Source organism: Pithys albifrons, chromosome 2 (assembly GCF_047495875.1).
Source record: "Pithys albifrons albifrons isolate INPA30051 chromosome 2, PitAlb_v1, whole genome shotgun sequence".
Lineage (NCBI taxonomy): Eukaryota > Metazoa > Chordata > Aves > Passeriformes > Thamnophilidae > Pithys > Pithys albifrons.
This window is the reverse complement of record NC_092459.1, coordinates 27,551,181-27,569,520: the sequence shown is the minus strand read 5'-3', so window position 1 is coordinate 27,569,520 and position 18,340 is coordinate 27,551,181. Positions and strand designations below refer to the sequence as shown.

At 36.5% G+C, this 18,340-nt stretch overlaps 1 protein-coding gene across 8 annotated transcripts in view; it reads right to left on the bottom strand.

Annotated features, from left to right (window-relative positions):
- Positions 1–957: 957 nt before the first annotated feature.
- ADGRB3 (adhesion G protein-coupled receptor B3) overlaps positions 958–18,340 on the bottom strand; it is a 478,263-nt gene continuing 460,880 nt past the window's right edge. For 7 of the 8 annotated variants that reach the window (XM_071548514.1, XM_071548520.1, XM_071548518.1 and 4 more), the window contains 3 exons: positions 12,218–12,253; positions 3,700–3,804; positions 958–1,770 (listed from right to left, as the gene is read on the bottom strand). In XM_071548514.1, the coding sequence (XP_071404615.1) occupies positions 1,582–1,770; positions 3,700–3,804; positions 12,218–12,253 (330 nt within the window). In that variant the 3' untranslated portion in view covers positions 958–1,581. The remainder of the gene's footprint in view (positions 1,771–3,699; positions 3,805–12,217; positions 12,254–18,340) is intronic. The other variant, XM_071548521.1, reaches the window with a different exon arrangement.

Below are 18,340 nucleotides of genomic sequence, written 5' to 3'. Positions count from 1 at the left end.
GGCTTAAATATCTTAATATGGCCTGGAGAAAGGGCTGACAGACTGAACCACTTTTTTGAAGGTTGTTCCTAAGGCTGATTTTCAGTATTTTTCTCTCAACAGATGGATGCTGATTTTGTTCTATCAATGTTCTGGGTTAAGTTCTCCCTGACAAGCCTCTATTCTAGTCTTTTTCCTTCCTAAGCAGATTGCTGGTCATGGTTTCTTCCTCTCTAAATGCTCTCCAGTTAGTAGGCTGCAGCATATTCAATTTGATACAGGAGAAACCAAAATAGTTTTTGGAACTTTTTTCTAGAAATATGGTATCTGAAGATTTGAGCTATCCTCCCATCCATGTCCCCCCACAGCTATGCTGTAGATGAAAGATTTTTGAAGATCTGCTTTTGGTTTTAAGCATGGAAAAGGAGTTTTAATTTTCCTACTCCTAATTATTTAACTGTATTTTCCAAACAAATCATGTCCTGCTCTTGATTTATAATAAAATACACTCAGGATTTTGGGTTGTGCTTTGATTTTTTTCCTTTTTTTTTTTTTTTCTAAAATCCTCACAAATTTTTTTATCTTGAAAGTCCTTCTTGTTACTCAGCAACAAGATGTAGTGATTCTAAATCAGTATTTTCTTTGGGTGCTGTGTATAGAAACTCATTTTCCATTATTTGTCTGTCTGCAACTAGACAAAAAGTCGTATAAAACAGAACAATTGTAATAGTATTCTGACAAGTCCAATTTATATGGTACATTGTCACAAAAGAATACCTAAGAATATGCAGAATGGTTATAGAATATGATTATGGCTATTAATATGATTTAGAAATTTCTTGCAGAAGCTACATACAACATACTATTAAAACTGCAAATACATATTAAATATGTGTGTTTTTAAGGAAAAATTTATGAATACTCCAATTTAAGATAAACAAATATGGAATAAAATGCACTGGGAAACTGATATGTAGACAAAGGTTTATTTACACCATACAACATTTTAAATATTTTATACACAGCTGCAGCAGAGAAAGCTACTCTGAGCTTTCCAGAGAAAACTGCAATAATAAAGATGTGAAATATATTATTCATATAAAAGTGAGATTATTACTTTATTGCATTTAAAGCAATGAAGAATGTAGCTCAACAGACATTCATTTAATGACAAAAACTTTGCTTTTATATTATAAAGTAAAAAGTGTAGTAATGGCCAAACAGACTGTTATAAACTTTAAAAACTGCATAAATATATACATTGTGCTTCATGGTGAAGTTTTTTGAAAACTAAACCAAATGAAGCTGTTACAACATGAATCGTTGCTTGAGGTTTATCTATAAAGATTACCTTACAAATCCATTCCACGGGTACTTACAACACACGATGGTAAGAATTGTACACCTGGTTCTCCACTAGCTGCACTAGTGGGAATATACTGTATGAAAAAAACCACTGACATTTGGCACAGGAAGAGCCTGACATAAAGGACTTGCAATGTTCAGACAGGAGTTTCAGGATTGTCAGGATTCCCAAAGTCTCTTTATTGTCAGTGCAATGATTTTTGTTTTGTTTTGTTTGTTTTGTTCAGTTTGTTTTTATTAAACTTCTGTTTGAAAGTCACCTTCTTGCACATCTAAGGGCAAGTTCAGACACTTCTCCCATTCTGCTGGTCTGAGTTCTAAAGCATCTTTTGCTTCTGTGTCTAATACGTTTATCGTTGTATAGTGTTGGTAGTCGCCTGTGGTTTTGAAATTGTCCCATGGAGCTTTGCTCGGTCCTGAGTTCTCCTGAAGACCAAAGAAAGAAGAGTTAAAACCAAGGACGAAATAATGTGGTTTCCATTGTGAGGCTATTTGCTTATATGCTTTCATGAGACACAGAAGCCAGAGAGGTGAAATGGCTTTGCAGGGAGCCAGGCTGGCAGATGTTCAGCACCACTGCAACTCTTTCTCTGTGAACAATCAACACTTTGGCAGGCTCCTCACCTGAGCTGCCAGTTGAGCACTTTCTTTCACAAGAACCAATGCAGTGAGGAATGGCCAAGTGATCCAGTACCAATAGCCATCTTTCTAATAGTGGTTGTGTAGAAGAGTGGGAGAAGAGAAGGGAAGGTAATTGAGAAGAGCTTGCTCCCTGAACTATGGAGTGCTTTGAAAGAGAGGTTACCAGTTGGATTTTAAATTGTGACAGGTGCATAACAGAAACATGGAAACCTTGAAAATGCTGTGAGACCCACGTTGCTTTACATACTGTTGAGCTCATGTATATTAGGATTAACTTAGTGAAAGCTGGTTTGGTTTGATTTTTAGTTTGTTTGTTTGTTTTGAATACTAAGTTTTATAGGGTAAAAGACATTATGGACTATGACCAATTTAATTAGTGATTTCTGCTGTAACATGATGGATAGGATTCAGTTGCCAAAAACCTAGATTTTTGCACCATTTTAGATCCCTTTGGACTTTCTGTTTGATCTCCAACTATCCTTCATGAGAGCTGCAGGTCTCCTTTGTGTCCTGTATCATCACTGCCTGTACCATGTGGTAAACTAAGACCTCTGAGACTGTCCAAAATAGCCTGAGATGCCTATATTTAGGTACCTGGATCACTCTCTGTCTCACAGATAGACCATTCCTCTAGGCAGCTTTTATTGGCAGACCTTTCAACACAGCACTGATGCAAAACTGAGAAAACACAACTCTTCCACTGAGATTCCCTTTGAGATTTTGAATTAATTCAAGCTTTATGTGAACAGCAAATCTCAAGTAGGGAGACAAATGAAAACTTTACATGTCAGCAAATCTCAGAAGGGGAAATGAGTGAGAACTTGATACAAAATAACACATATCATAGCTAAAGTTCATCAAAGAATCAGGGCTATATTTCTGCAGGATTAAGATGATGTAAATGATGTAAATCCATTGGCCTCACATCTGCTTAATACCTCTTCTTCATGTCTGAGAGCAGCTCTTCTGAAAAAGTTATAGAATACAATGATTCTAGCTCAGTTCATTTTAATATACAAATTTCACATTATAAAAAGATATAAAATTATTACTAATCAAAATATTACTGGTAAGAAATAGAACAGACTAAATTAGCTGTTTAATTAGGCAGAATCAACTATTTTCTTGCTCTCATTATCAGACGTAGTCGGGGTGTTGCACATGTGTGTATGAGTGTGTGTGTATAAATTTGAATTATGATGATAGCAGCCTCAACTCAGGATGATTTAATTTTTGCTTTTTCCCATGGCAAATATTTATAAACCTATTATGGAAAAGACATGGCATTACAGAGATCCTGTGTGCTTTCCAAACCTTCTCATGTATAGGCAAATTTAGCTAGACTTGTTTGTAGTAACTAATTTAGTATCTCCTAGCCCAGCTAGAGGAAAAGCCCTGTTAGACAAATACTATCAGTAAGCTGATTTCTCTATATAAAGCCTTTTAGACTTAATGGGCACATACAGATTTGAAATGTGTTCCCTACAGTTCAAATACTTGTCATCTATAATGATGTCAGTGAGATAGTTATGGTTGAGTTGTAAAACCTAATGAGCCTCGTCATAGGTTAAATTACTGAAAATATTTTTTGTTCTCATTTCTAAGGTTATCCAAAGGTGAAGCCCTCTTTGAAAAATGCTGAATTCAAAGGGCTCTTGTTTCATTCTTGCTGTTTAGGATCCATCATATTTTAAATATAGAGGGAAAACTTACCATACTGCCTGATTTTGGTACATCCCGAAATCTGTCCAGAGTTTGAAATTTCTGATTTAACTCTTGAAACAATTCCATGTGTCTCTTTCTTGTATGCATGACCTTCTGCAAAATGGAACATAATTGCTTGTATTTATAATTGAATCTGTTTGGGATTTTTTTAAGAGAAGCATTATTTTCCCAACATAATAAAGTAAATTGAATTTGGCAGGGCCATCTTTCCCTATAGACTTGACCAATGGAAGTGAATTGCACAGTCTTCTCTCTGTTCTGTTTAATGTTCTTCCTGTGTACAAGAGACTATTTTCATCTCACATTTATTGAGTTGCTGAAATTAGGGGACACTGGTTTTGTGCTAGCTTAGATGTATGCTGAAAGTGATGGTGATTTCTCGGAAGAATATTCTATTGTGCATTAGGAATATTTTCTATAATTTCTGATTCCAGCATGTACACTAATATTTTAATTTCTATAGGAAGAACCCAGCAGTCTGCAATGGTCCCTGTCAGAGTAATTTTTATAAGGATACTGAACTCAGAAATACTGGCTCAAAATGGGAGATCCATAAATGTTACTTCTTTTTAATTATACATCTTCTTGTCGTTCCAGTCATTATAAAATGCAGTTGAAATGACACTCATTTTAAGCAAAGTAGGTAAGGTTTTTCAATTTTACTTGCTTTTTTATTTTATGGACCAAGCAATTGTAAAACACCCTCCCTCTGGCCCATGCATAGGACACTCTTTCACAAAAACTACTTACATGGCACTCCTGTGCAAGAGGTGGGCACCCCAAACCACCCCTACAGTTTCCAGGTCTCATTTCACAGGCCTGAGACAGCTAAATGGAGAGTGAAACTGTTTTCAAGTTTAGGTTGCAATCTCTACCTAACCAGAGCTGTTTTCAAATAAATTCAAGTTCAGGTATGGGTTCAGACAAGCTCCTGGAGCAAAGCTGAGGGCTGCTCACTGTTGAACCAGTCTCACAGTTCTGTGGTCTGGGTAGGCAGGGACAGCAGGGATGAAGGACACCTCAGCTCAGTCCAGCAGTGGATGGGTTCAGCTAGTCTTTTCTGCAACTACCTGCTTGAACTTGAGATACAGCCGAGGCAGGAGCAGGCAATGCCAACAGAAGAGGTGCAGGACACAGGTCTCTGTGCAAGTCCACTAGTTGTCAAACCTGATTTTCCCCAGAGTTGTGCATGAAAAACCCTGCAAACTTACGTGGTACCTCAGTGTGACCCTTTCCAGCAAGTAACATTCCTGCCAAGCTTAGTACCTTTGAAAACGGAGTGGCAGTAGCTGACCTTCAATAATTCTTTATCAATACCAATCTTAACTTTATCTTTCATTTGCATTATGTGTTAATAGATTTAATGAAATGTGGCTACTCTTTTGCCCATGCATTTTTACTGCTATGCTGGAATAACCATATTATTCTTAATATAGCTACACTGTATCTTCAGAACTTGTTTCGTTTCTGAGAAGAGGAAATTGGTGAGATTATTCACAAAAGAGACATGAGATAAATTGAGAAATCAAAGACCTATTAACTTAATATGAGTTCTGGGGTGAATAAGGGAAAACTTTGAGTAGAATTTGGTAATAAACTCCTTGCAAAATGTAATTTAACTAGGGATAGTTGATTTAAATTTATGAGAGGAGTTTCCCTTAAGTGACTTCCTAGGGATTCTTTTAAGGTATTGCTGTTATAGTAGACAGGAGTATAAAGCAAATTTCATATACCTACAATTTAAAAAAGAGAGGTTCTATCCCAAAGATTTTTATTTCCTGAAATAAGCAGACACGATCATGGGAATAAAACAGTTTTGGTGGGTTAAAATACTGCTTCTAAAAAGCAGTAAATAGCATATGACTGTGAAACAAGTATCTCCTTTTGGAAACTTTCTAGTAGAAGGCTAAGAATATAGAGAATGCTACTTTCCGATGTCTTTTCTCGAATCGTGTACCCAAAATGTCGTTAAATAGCAAATATGAATAATGCAAATGCCTTACTCAACTCATTACATTATTCTTGAGGAGAAGCAGGTGGGAGGAGAAATAAAACACTTGCACTGGGAAGTCTGCCAGAAAAAAAAAATGCTTTAAATTTTATTCTTAATAGCAGAATGACTGGTATGAGCATGTACCTATGGATCTTTCAGTTTCTTTGTGTTTTCTTGGCTTCCATTCCATAATTCCCACTAACAGCCACCCCCTCCCCACTGCTTATAAAGAATGATCTGAACTGAAGGGAAGGTGCAATAACTTAAATTTCCAAATTTAACTCTTATTTTCTACAGAGCATTTGTAGGGGGTTAATCTGTTTTCTCTATGAAATGAGCAATGTGGAAAACACCACTTTATTAATCTTAGAAATACATAAGTTTTATCAATAAAAAGCCATAAGTCTTGACCAATATAAACTTGGTTTACTGTGATAGCACCAGGACATGAACAGGATGAAAAATTAACATCTCATGCTGCCCTTTGAAAACACACCTTCTTTAGGTGCAACTATGCATCTGCCCATTACGCCATATCCCTGCCAGAAGCACCTGACAGCCACCAGGCTACAGACACAGAGCTTCTTGTGGTCTTTCCTGCAGGTTCCATAACTCTTGTGCCTCACAAGCTAAAGGGAGTTAAGCCGAATTGACGTCCCTTTCACATTTCTACCCCCATTTATAGGTCAGGTAGAGCGTGTGTTTTGAAAAGAATATGCCTTACTCTTATGAGCATCTACTCACAGAAAAGAATTCAGTGTGGATGGTTATCATCAAGATGGGAAGATCTTTGAACATATGGTTGGGTTTTAGCTAAATTCTAACTCAAGAACAAATATTCTCATGAATATTTCATGACATCCCATCTAGCGTACTGTGTTTAGCTCTGGGCTCTCCAATGTAAGATTGACATGGACCTGTTGGAGCAACTGTAGAGGAGAGCAACAAAGATGATCAGAGGGCTGGAGCACCTATACTATTAAGTCAGACTGAGAGAGGTTTGTTCAGCTTGGAGAAGAGAAGGCTTCAGGGAGATCTTATAGCAGCCTTCCAGTAGCTAATGGGGGCCTACAAGAGAGTTGGAGATGTACTTTTTACAAGAACGTGTCTTGATAGGACATGTAGTGATGGCTTTAGGATGAAAGTGGGAAGATTTAGGTTAGCTATAGGAATAAATTTTTTGTGATGAGGGTGGTGAGACACTAGAAGAGGTTGCCCCGAGAAGTTGTGGATCTCCCTTCCGTGGAAGTGTACAGGCCAGGTTGGATGGGGATATGAACAAGCAGGTCTAGTGGAAGGATTCCCTCAGCCTGGCAGGGAGGTTGGAACTAGATGGTCTTTAATGTCCATTTCAATCCAGGTTATCCTGTGATTCTATGATTTGTGGCCAGTCCTACAAATAACAATATAATAATCATCATCATCATTACAATGTCATTTAATTTGCCTTGGGTATTTTCTACATTGTCACAGGTAAAAATATTCTCTCTCAAATATTGTACAAAGCAGATAAGTGAAAAGAACAGATGGGGAAATGTCTTCCCAGCCATGTAGTGGAAACATGCTGTGTTTCCAAGATGTTATAGGTATGATCAGTTGGCAAACTTAGGAACAGGAAAGGATTCTTCCCTGCGGGCACATTTTTTTATCTTTGCTTTCAAGAGATGTCTTCAGGTTAGTAAGAGAACAATTTTAAACTTTTGTGAGTTGTAATGTTGTTGTAACAAATAGCTATGGCAGAAAAAATTCTGAAAGAATGCAGGTTCGGCAACTAGTGATCAATTTAGCATTATTGCTGGTGAGAGTCTACTGCTCTGTGAAAAGAAAAGAAGTCTGGTATTCACACTTGTCCAGTGTACCCTTGCTTTCCCTCAGAGCCAGAGATGGCTTGAATACTGGGGAGCAGGGTAATAAGGCATTTTTCTGAATTATTGGGCATAAGTGTTACTGCCAGAGTAGATCCAATGAATGGCTGATAGAAAGAGGAGAGCGGGATGGCTGGGGAAATCCATCAGTCAGACCCTCTCACAGAATTTAAAGGTAGTTGTGATCTTGAATCCTAAGCCACATGTGAATAGTAGTGTTTAACTCTCCTGTATGTTTTTGTGATTGCCAGTGCACACACTTTTTAAAGTCCTCCTGGGAATTTCTCCAGCATCTCTATTTCTCTTCAACATAATTAGAATGAATTTTATTTGATCTGACAGCTAACTGTTAGTGCTGAGTTACTTAATGAAAAAGATACCTGTCCAGCTTTAGGAAAAAAATGACTGGGGAGAGAGGACACTTAGCTGAGGTTACCACAGTCAGCAGCAACAAGGATCTAAATTGTCCAGACCAATAACTTTGGTCATGCTTTGAATACCAGACTGCATGAATGAGTTTAAGCTAATCTTGGTAGTAGTGAGAAAGAAGCTGTAAAGCTGTTGCATGTTGACTGTTCATTTAGCAAAATTCAAAGTTCAATTAGTTTAGTCAGTGTTTCACAAAATCTAATTGTGGACAGCATACCATGTAGCAGAAATAGTTTCTGTTGACAGACGAACCCCCATTTGTTAAAGTCTCTCTTATTTTTTTTTCCTTTATAAAGGGATAAATTAAGAATGTAATGTTAAAGTATTGAAAAAGGAAAAACAAGATATAGGTGCTCAGTTTTGAGGCTCTTCTCTCTAACCAGCATAAGATTTACGATAGGGCTACCAGTTTGGGTGTCATCTTTTTTTTCTCTCTCTTTCCTTTTAACGGAGAGACAAGTTTTCTGTAACAGTACCCACACAGTCACAGGTCTTTCATTATTTATAGTGCATTGCAAAGGCCCTTAAAACTACACCTGTATTTCTGTATTTCTGCATATATTGGAGATAGCAGGGGCAGAGTATTTTATGGTGTTGAGCAGTCTTAATCTGGCTATGTTCACATTACATTGCAGCTGGCTTTGAGTTTCATCTGTGGCTCTTGGTGAAAAATTGTTTTCCTCATGTTTATTTCTTTTTCCTTCAAATTATCTATATTAAGGTGACTGTTCCCACTAGAACATTCTTTTAAAACAAACAAACAACAACAACAAAAAAAAACCAACTATGAAATTATGACTCTGTAGTAGTAAGTCAAATATGTCCAAGACTATTCTCTAGCACCATCTAACATGGAACATTCTCAATGAACACTAAATTCTACTAAATTCTGTTAGTCTCCCAAATGAGAAGTCTACACCAAATTGTTTAGTGAGAATGGTAGTCAGATTGTGCTGATACCCTAATGCCACTCAGAAATTTTTTTGAGGCACAAAGGTGGTTCAGACTAAAATAGTGAAGGCCGTTCTAAAAACTAATAAATACAAAACCTGGAATTTTGGCACCCAGGAATAGTCCCTCCAATGTCTAATTTAGTAATATGGGTATAGAGAGACACGTAGAGGTTGAGATTGTAGAGACCTTTGAGAGACTGTTAAAAGGATAAGGACAGAGAGAGCCAATCTTGACACAGCCCCTTGTCCATACTGTGTGTTTAGCATCTATTATGCTCAGAACTACGTCCATGTCATTCCATCATTGGTTATCCTCAGAACCATGGAAAGACATTGTCTGAGAGAATGCCAGATGTCACTGGTCACAGATAAAGTAGAGAAAGTGTTAAACATTTAATTAGCATGTCCATCACTCTGTCTCAATCTCACCTTCAGACTCTATTCTGTTTAGCAGTCAAGCTGCTTTGAGGTATCCAAATTGCTGCATTTTGGACACACCATACTATCTGAATTTTCTTCATCTGGATGTGTTGCTGTGTGAAGGAATTTGGTGCCATTTGAACATTTTATAGCTTTTTAATTTTGTTTTACCTTAGAGAGACAGCCATACTATGTGAAAGAATATAGGAAAGCCCACTGACATAACCAGAGGAATCATAAAACGGGGAGGTGAGATGGGGTTAATCTGAGAAAATACTTCTAAAACACAGTAGTAACTGGCACAGTATTGCTACCACTCTCAGTTCTTCAGCAATCACTCCCAATGGGTACTCATTCTTTCCATTTTACAAACAAATATATTTTCCTGCATTTTAATAGTAATTCTAAAAATAGTAGACCATGCAGCAACAATGCTGCAAACAAGGCAAGATAAAGGTGTAAGCACCATAAAAAACCAAATCTGGGAGGAGTAGCTGATACCCCAGAGTGCTATGCAGCCCTTTAGAAGGGCCTCAACAGGTTAGAGAGATGGGCAGAGAACTGTCTGAAATTCAACAAAGGCAAGTGCAGGGTCCTGAACCTTGGGAATAACCCCCTGCAACAGTACAGGCTGGGGGCTGAGCTCCTGGAAAGCAGCTCTGCAGAGAAAGACTTGGGGGTCTTGGACCACAAGCTGTCCACGTGTGTCCTGTGTGTCCTGTGTGCCCTTGCGGCCAAGAAGACCAAGAGTATCCTGGGGTGCCTTAGGAAGAACATTGTCAGCAGGTCAAGGGAGGTGATCCTGCCCCTCTACTCAGCCCTCGTGGGGCCACATCTGGAGTTCTCTGTCCAGTTCTGGGCTTCGCAGTACAAGAGAGACAGAGAGCTCCTGGAGCAGGTTCAGTGGAGCAACAAAGACGATTAAGGGACTGGAGCATCTCTCTTATGAGGAAAGACTGAGGGAGCTGGGCCTGTTTGGCCTCAAGAAGAGATGTCCGAGAGGGACCTCATCAATAAGTATCTGAAGGGAGGGTGTCGAGAGGCTGGATCCATCCTTTTTCTGGTGGTGCCAAGCAATAAGGCAAGAGACAATGGGCAGAAGCTGATGCACAGGAAGTTCCACCTGAATAGGAGGAAGAACTTTACTGTGCAGGTGGCCAAGCACTAGAACAGATTGCCCAGAGAGGTTGTAGAGTCTCTGTCACTGGAGATATTCAAGAACTGTCCAGACACAAACCTGTGCCATGTGCTCTATGATGACCCTGCTTTGAGTATGGAGATTGGACCAGATGATTCACTGTGATCCCTTCCAACGTTACCTGTTCTGTGATTCTGTGAAACTATGTGAGTCAAGAGAAAATATGTAATGGGTATCTTGATTCTTGAGAGCAGAATGTGTACTGCATTGTTGGTGTTTATTTGGTGTTGGATTATATTTCAGAGTGATAGAATCTTTTAGTACCTGTTCACAGGGAATTGTGGACAGCATGCTATTTCTACCTTTCAGTAAAGAACAGTCAATTTAAGAATTCTTTATATCACTATAATTATAAAACTTCTGACCATATTGCTTGCTTGTCAGAATTTTGCTATTGTTTCTTCTTACTTTCTATGCATTTCTCCTAAGGCATATTTAGAGTAATATTTGAGTTTTATTTTCTTTAAAATTTCCTGTATGAATCTTTGTGTGGTGCATTATTTGAGACATTACATGAGGGTGTAAGGTAGCTTTAGTTTCTGGGGGAAAACAAACTAAGAGATTAAGATGTGATGTTAAATTACCAAGAAGCCACAATCAGTTATGGAGGACCAGTACTTCAGCAAAAGCAGGTCACCAAAGCAAGCCCTTCTGCCCTGCAAGGCTCCTATGACCACTCCTGTGGCTAGTTCTGCCTCTTTCTTTTCTATGAACTAGAACCTGAAATCTGGAAGTACATATATGTGCTTACTGCCCAAATAATGATAAAAAATTATTTTGTTTTCATGTGCAAACAAGGCAATTTTTGAAGTTATTGTTGATATATATTGATCACTAGATTTCAAATTTAGCTTAAGATCTGTAAGTTTCATGCAAATATATTTGTTCCACTTCTCTGGAGACACATATAAGGAATTATGTCAAACTACTTCTATGCATGAAAAGACAATCTATGGGAAAACCCCAAACCCATACATTATGAACATCCCCTTGAACTGTTCTATTGCTACTGGCTGAGATGGGACAAAGTGATCATTAACTATTACAATTAAAGCTTCTCTCTCAACAGGGTTTAAGTCTGAAATTGTGGATATCCAACCTAAAGAACCTTACATGAACTTGATTTTTATTTAGCATGTGATCCATAAGCTTTGACACCTCCAGCACTTCATCATTCAAAATTTGACACATTCATAATCACTACTTGGATGTGAAACTCATATGCCAGTAAATTAGTATTGAAGAAAGAAAGATAAAACAGATTACTGAGAATCTCTTGAACAAAGCAACTTTCTGCAATGATGTAGCCTGTCCTGCAGAAGTGTGGCACTTTTTCAATAGGTAGAAAGCCAGCAAAATTAAAAAAACCCAACAAAACAAACCCAGATGAAAATGAAGAGGCAAAGAATTTAAAAACTGAAATCATGATGGTTAATATTGCAATATGACAGTTTGATCTCAGAATATTTTGCAAACAAGTTGCACCAAAGTAGTTTCAATGAATAGTTCATCATGTTCTCTACAATACCAATTGAACCACCCTATCACGTCTACTATGTTGGAAGGCTAAAATCTGATAAAATGAACACTTCACATTTACTTTTAGAAAAATACTTTTAATAATCAGGAATAATTCAGTAAAACTTACTTCAAAGTCAAGGTCCGAATAACGTGATTTTCTTCTCTATTAAGCAGTAAAAAAAAGAAAAAAGAGGTTGTATTAACAAGGGGCTATTCACCAAATCATATTAATGAATCTAAATAACATTCCTGTTTTCCTATCAGGTATATATTAGGTATTCTGTAAGATGATGTAGATTTTATTATGATAATTTAAGATTAATGCATGACTTTGCATAGTTTATTAGACCAATATCATATTATTTTCTCTGAAATAACCAGACTGCATTTCACTGGGATGCACGATGTGCATGTTATTTGCATGCAATCAAACCTCTGGTGTATAAAATATATTTATTTCTATACTTTTTGTGGTATTTGAAAATTATCATCATATTTATACTTTTTACACATCTATCTATCTATCTATATAAATTATGATTTAGATTTTTATAGGTATACAGAAATTGATTCTTTCCTACATCAGGCTTACATTGGTACAACTCCATTGATTTTAATGGAATAAATGACAGCAAAATCAAGCCGAAACCATCTACACTTGTCATAGCTTCAGCTTGTTTATTTGCAATGACAATCTGGATGGAGAAAGCAATGATTTTGTTTTAAACTTATGACAAATCTGATTCAAAGCATCTGATATAAAGCAAGAATGATTTACTAGTGAAATAATCACTTGAATAAAATGCAACAGAATATGATTGCTTAGACATATCACAAATAATTTAGCACAGAATTTTTTAAAATTCTAAAAGAAACCACTTGTAAAGTCAAATTATATCAAAAAGAAACAGAAATATTGTAAGTAAAGGATAAAAATATCTTTTCTAAGGTTGGAAATTAAATGTCTTACAATAGATTAAAGAGATGCAGAAAGAAGAAGCTAGGTTGCAAGAGGTGAAAAAACATGAGATTGGAAACAAAAGATCCACCTTCAAGAAGGAGGGTTAAAGAAGGAAAAAGTATCCCCAAAAATCCAAAAAGGCTTGCTGCTGCAATTTAATCCTAATTTTTGTGGTAGGGTAGTCTCGCTTTAATTCATGGTCAAGAAGCCTTTTCCAATTGCACCTAATTTCTTCAGTGAGATACAAAGCCAAGTCACCAAGTCAAGATGAGTAATGTTTCTGACTTTGATTTTATTTGGTTTAACAAACCTGTAGGTTTTAGTAAGCTGTTTTGTTCTCCTGAAATTGAAAGGAATGATTTTACAAATCTTTCATTTGTAGAAAGTGGAAGATCTTTGGTCCCTGAGTCCTTGATAATGCCACTTTGTGACATGTTTGGTTTTGTAGAAAAACTTTAATGCTTCAATCCACAATAATATGAAGAGTATTTTTGTAACACTGTTGACACTGATGCCTAAAGGGCTGGAAAGCAGTATAAAAGAACAGGCTAGTACAATTAAAACAAACAACAACAACCAGCTTTAGAGAAGCTATCTTTAATCATCCATTTGATTTAATCTAGCATACTTTGAAAAGAATATTATAAAACAAATTAAACAACTCTTCCCAACTAAGAATGATGAAAACAAGGAAACAACAAAGGTCAGGTAAGAAAAAATATGAGGACATTATACTCAAATTACTAAAGCAGCTAAATTCTTACTTTTCATTCATTTAAGAGGGCCACACTACAAGTGTACCTTTGACATAGGCCTTCACCATTCCACAGTCAATCAGCACCTAAAAAACCCTATGCATTTTTGATGAAGAAGGGTCTATTCTTAAAGTCCAATTAGAGCACATCTACAACTGAAAGGCTCCCTGGTTGCAAAAGAACAAATATGTACAGGCAGATAATGAGGTGAAGTTTACAGGAGTAGCTTTGAAAAATGCTTGAAAAACCTATTTTTCAACTAGAGTTCAGTAATAAACCAGATATCATTGAATTGTTTGACTGAGAATCCTAAGCAAAAACATTAAAACTTAGGAAGAAATACGTAGTTTCCCAGGTACTGTGATTTGTAAAACTGGAGCATTTTTGTTTTGCCTTAAGTCTGTTTAACTGCAGTAGAAATACACCTGGCATTGTCCAAATTACTACGTTTTGCAGCCAGAAAACTCTATCACTGTTTACATGACAAAAAAGACTTATCTAATAGACTGAAACATATTTAACTATGCTATTGTCAGAGATATGCAATTATTCCAAATTTCCTGTTCTGTGCTTGTGTTTCTCTTTTTTCCATGGCTGTATACTATGAAATGCAGTGCAAGTCATGCCACTGCCTATTCTTCCAAGATATAAAAAGTATTTAACTACCACACAGCCAAATGGCAGCAGTGAAGTTCTGCAAGTCTGTAAAAAGCCAAAGGATGCTGGTTATGAATGTGATCCTGCACCACTGAGTTATCTGCTGTGTTGTCACTGACACCACTGGGTACACAATCAGGTTCTTCAGGTTACTACATCATCTTGAAATGACTGTAATGTTATTTTTTGAAAGTGGGAGCATATCTAGAAGCATGAAGTCATTGGGAAACTTCTAAGGCTAAAAGAGTGTCCCTTCAGTCCCAACTGAAAGTTGATATTTTATTCAATGTTCTCCTACTTTCTGTATGATATATAACAAGCCTAAGCCATGAAAATAATTACATTAATTGTGATTGCGTATGTACTTTTTTCATATAAGAAGTTTATGTGTTATGTCTCTTTTATCTGAGAAAAAAGGTGTTTCCACACATACTTAAACACTTTCAGAAATTAACCATCTAGCTCATTCTATACTTTAACAAAAGACAGCAGCTGAGTGGAGTAAGGGGTGACATTTTCTTGCATCAAATGAGCTGCTGAACTGGTCACAACAGTATGTTTCTTTTGGAAAATCTGTTCCCTTCATGTGCCTGCAAAACTGAGAATGATGTTAGCCAACATAAAAATTACACTGGAAACTGGTGAGCTTTTTCAAGGAAGAGTTGGAGATCCACTTCAGTATTAATGTTAGTAGAATATTTGTAACAAATAACTGCAAAGGATATTGTTAAGGATTTACCTCATTTAATTTTTTGTATTTGATTAGGTTCTGCTATGATGTGCCAGGGCAAGTATTTCTGCTACAATACCTTCCCTAGGTCTTCAGTAGTTTGGGAATTTCCTTGGGAGAAGTTTATTTTGATATCTAAAATGTACTGGGGTAATGAATTCCACCATTTAAATATGACAAAGGAAATTAATTTGTTTATCCCTTTGGCATTTCATTTGATGCTCCTGCTTTTTATTTTATAGGAGATATGAATAATCATTCCCTATTCACTCCTCAGTGATCTGTTCTCCAAGCTGAAGAGTCCCAAATGCTGAAGAACTACAAGGGTGAGTAATAAAGAGACTGTCTAAAAAGCTGAAGACCCAAGCAATTATTCAGTGGCAGGGAATTAGCCGGTATAATTCTGAAAAAATGAGAGGTGTGGGTAGGCAGTGGACTGCAACCCATGCACAATTATAAATCCTTCAAAAAAAGAAGGGGTCACATCTCATCCTCAGCAGGCATTGTGATTGTCTCTTTTTGAAAAACTCCAGTGACGGTTCTGCATTGACACTCTACACTGGCAGAAACCAAATCATGCCTGTAAACGGGAAATTTCAGAGTAGAGATGCAAAAAGTTCTTTTAAGAGAAAAGGATAAAGGAGTGATAGAACTTTGTTTAAACACTGTCTCTGGAAGAAGCACACACAGAAGTTTGTTTAGAAATTTTAGAAGAATATAAACACATAAACAAAACTGGGAAAAATCTGAAAAAATCAGAGATGGGGTTGGGAATAAAGAAAGTTTATGTAACTATGCAATAATCTGCTAAGCAGAACATTGGAAATCCTTTACTCTAGTCTTCAAAGTGAAGTTTGACTATGTATTGGAGAAATAAATATACTGTAGAAAATGTTCTTACATTGATAGAAGAGATGACCTGACAAGATTTACTCCATCTCTGATTTCTAGAGCTCTCTGATCTTAATTGATAAAATCCATTTTAGTAGAAAAAATCCCCTACCCTTCATGCCAGGATCAAAGAGAAATTCTGTGAAAAAAATATTTGCAGTAGTAATTTGTTTTAAATCAATTTCACTTTGTGCTAATCATGTATAGCTTCTCTGTGTAATTGCAGAACAACTTTCAACTATGCTGAGGGACAAAAATAGAATTCTGAATAATAATTTCCATACACCATCACACACTAATCTGCTGGCACCAGAAAAAGGTTGCTCCTGCTAAATGACTAATAAAATTCCTTTCTGTCTCTGTAAAACAACAAATGCCTGGTTTTCTCCTCATTCTAGTCTGTGCTACTACACCACTACCTGATTAATTACACTGGATAGTCCTAAAGATATATTGCATTGTGCAAAGTATAATTGAAACCAGAGATACCATATTATAGTCAGGACTATAACTGTGCTTCCATCAATATAAAGACTTATTATGAGCAGTTTATAATTCACTCTGAGATTAGTTTTGACATACAAGATCTTAGCCTGGGGAGGACTTTTTCCCAGAACACATGTAAAGGGAAATATTTTTTGGCCTTCAGAGATATGAAAGTGGAATGTAGATAGACAGTTTTGATTTAAAATGCCTTTTGTGTGTACATAACTGAAAAAACACTCTAGTTTCTGAATAAAAGATTATGTTGGCTATTAGTTCATAATATGAGTTACACATAAAGCAAATAAATTTTCATGAAAAAAGTGAAATAGCTTTTTAATGTGGGAATTTTAGGTCTTTAAAATATGCTATCAAATTTAGCACATCAACACACAGCACAAACATAACTTCAGAGATTGCAGTTTAAAACTATTCTGGGAAGTTATTGCAGCTTGCTGTTCCGTTTTTTTTTAGGGCAGCCTGCACATGTATTCATTCAATCAACTGAAACCACTTGTTTTGTGTTTCTGAATGCTTTGGAGGAAAATGTAGCATTTCTCAAATGAACAATTATAATATAAAGTTTGCAATACGTGCTGCACTTCATTATACTGACTAAAATTTCAGTTCTTCACATCTTAAGTTGCTATAGTCAACTCTGCCTGATTCTATTCCCCCTCCTGTACAGTAACTTGAAAATAAGCTGCATCAATTTCTGCAGTCAGAGGAATCTGAGACCTGCTCACTCACGTGAAAGAAAGAGAGGGTTGTTATAGGACTAGACTTCATTTCACTGAGAGCCACAAAACGGCAAGAGCTGCCTCCACAGCTTATTGAAGACTGAAATGAGGAATGGGAGGGATAGAAATCTGAGATACAGAATGCCTAAAAATAAATGCAATGTGGAAACAGGATAAAGAAGAAATTTCTGTGGTTCTTGCCTCTCTATTTTTGTTCTCTCTCTTATTTCTCATGTCATAAATCAAAATGACTTCACACCATTTTTCTTTTGATCTGTCTGATGCTCTGACACTTTATTGATGAGACTGAGTATTTTATTTTAACTGTGTATTTCTTCTCTCCTTTCCTGTTTTTTTTTAAATTATTCTTGTTTTAGACCTTGTTCCTTCCATATTGCTTTTATTTCCTTCTTCCTAATGCTTTCATTTTAAGCTTATTCTCAATTTCTGTCATATTTCTCCCCCTCCCTCTTTTTTATGTATTTTTTTCTCCTCTTTATCTACATCTTTACTTTTTCTTCGCATTTTACTATCCCTTTATTTTCTCAACTGTAACAGTATTTTCTTTCTAAAGCCTCCTGTCAGTGATTTGGCCAAGGACCACAGACTTGACTGACTTTGAATATATTAAGAGCAGTCATGATTGAATACAGAAGGATTATTTTAGTCACACAATCAACTTATTCCACATAAAGCAGGCACTGAGACAGAAAAATAAAATATGAGACTGGAAAGAGAATATCGGTCCTTTATATGGCAAATTATTTGTGAAGTCTTTATTGCCTTTAATAAATGTTTCTATTGCCTGTCTTTGCACATCCTTCACTTTATAATAGTTTAAAGTCTTTGTCTCCTTTCAGCTCTTTTCCATTTCTGCTCACACTATACTAAACGTTGTTCCCTTGAGAGGATCATTCATTCTTCTCCCACAAAGGTAACAATACAAGTCTCTTCACATAGTCAGGCAGCCAGTATCTACTCCCTCTTCCACCCTTTTTTTTTTCACAATAAAAACAGATGAATTACTTATCCT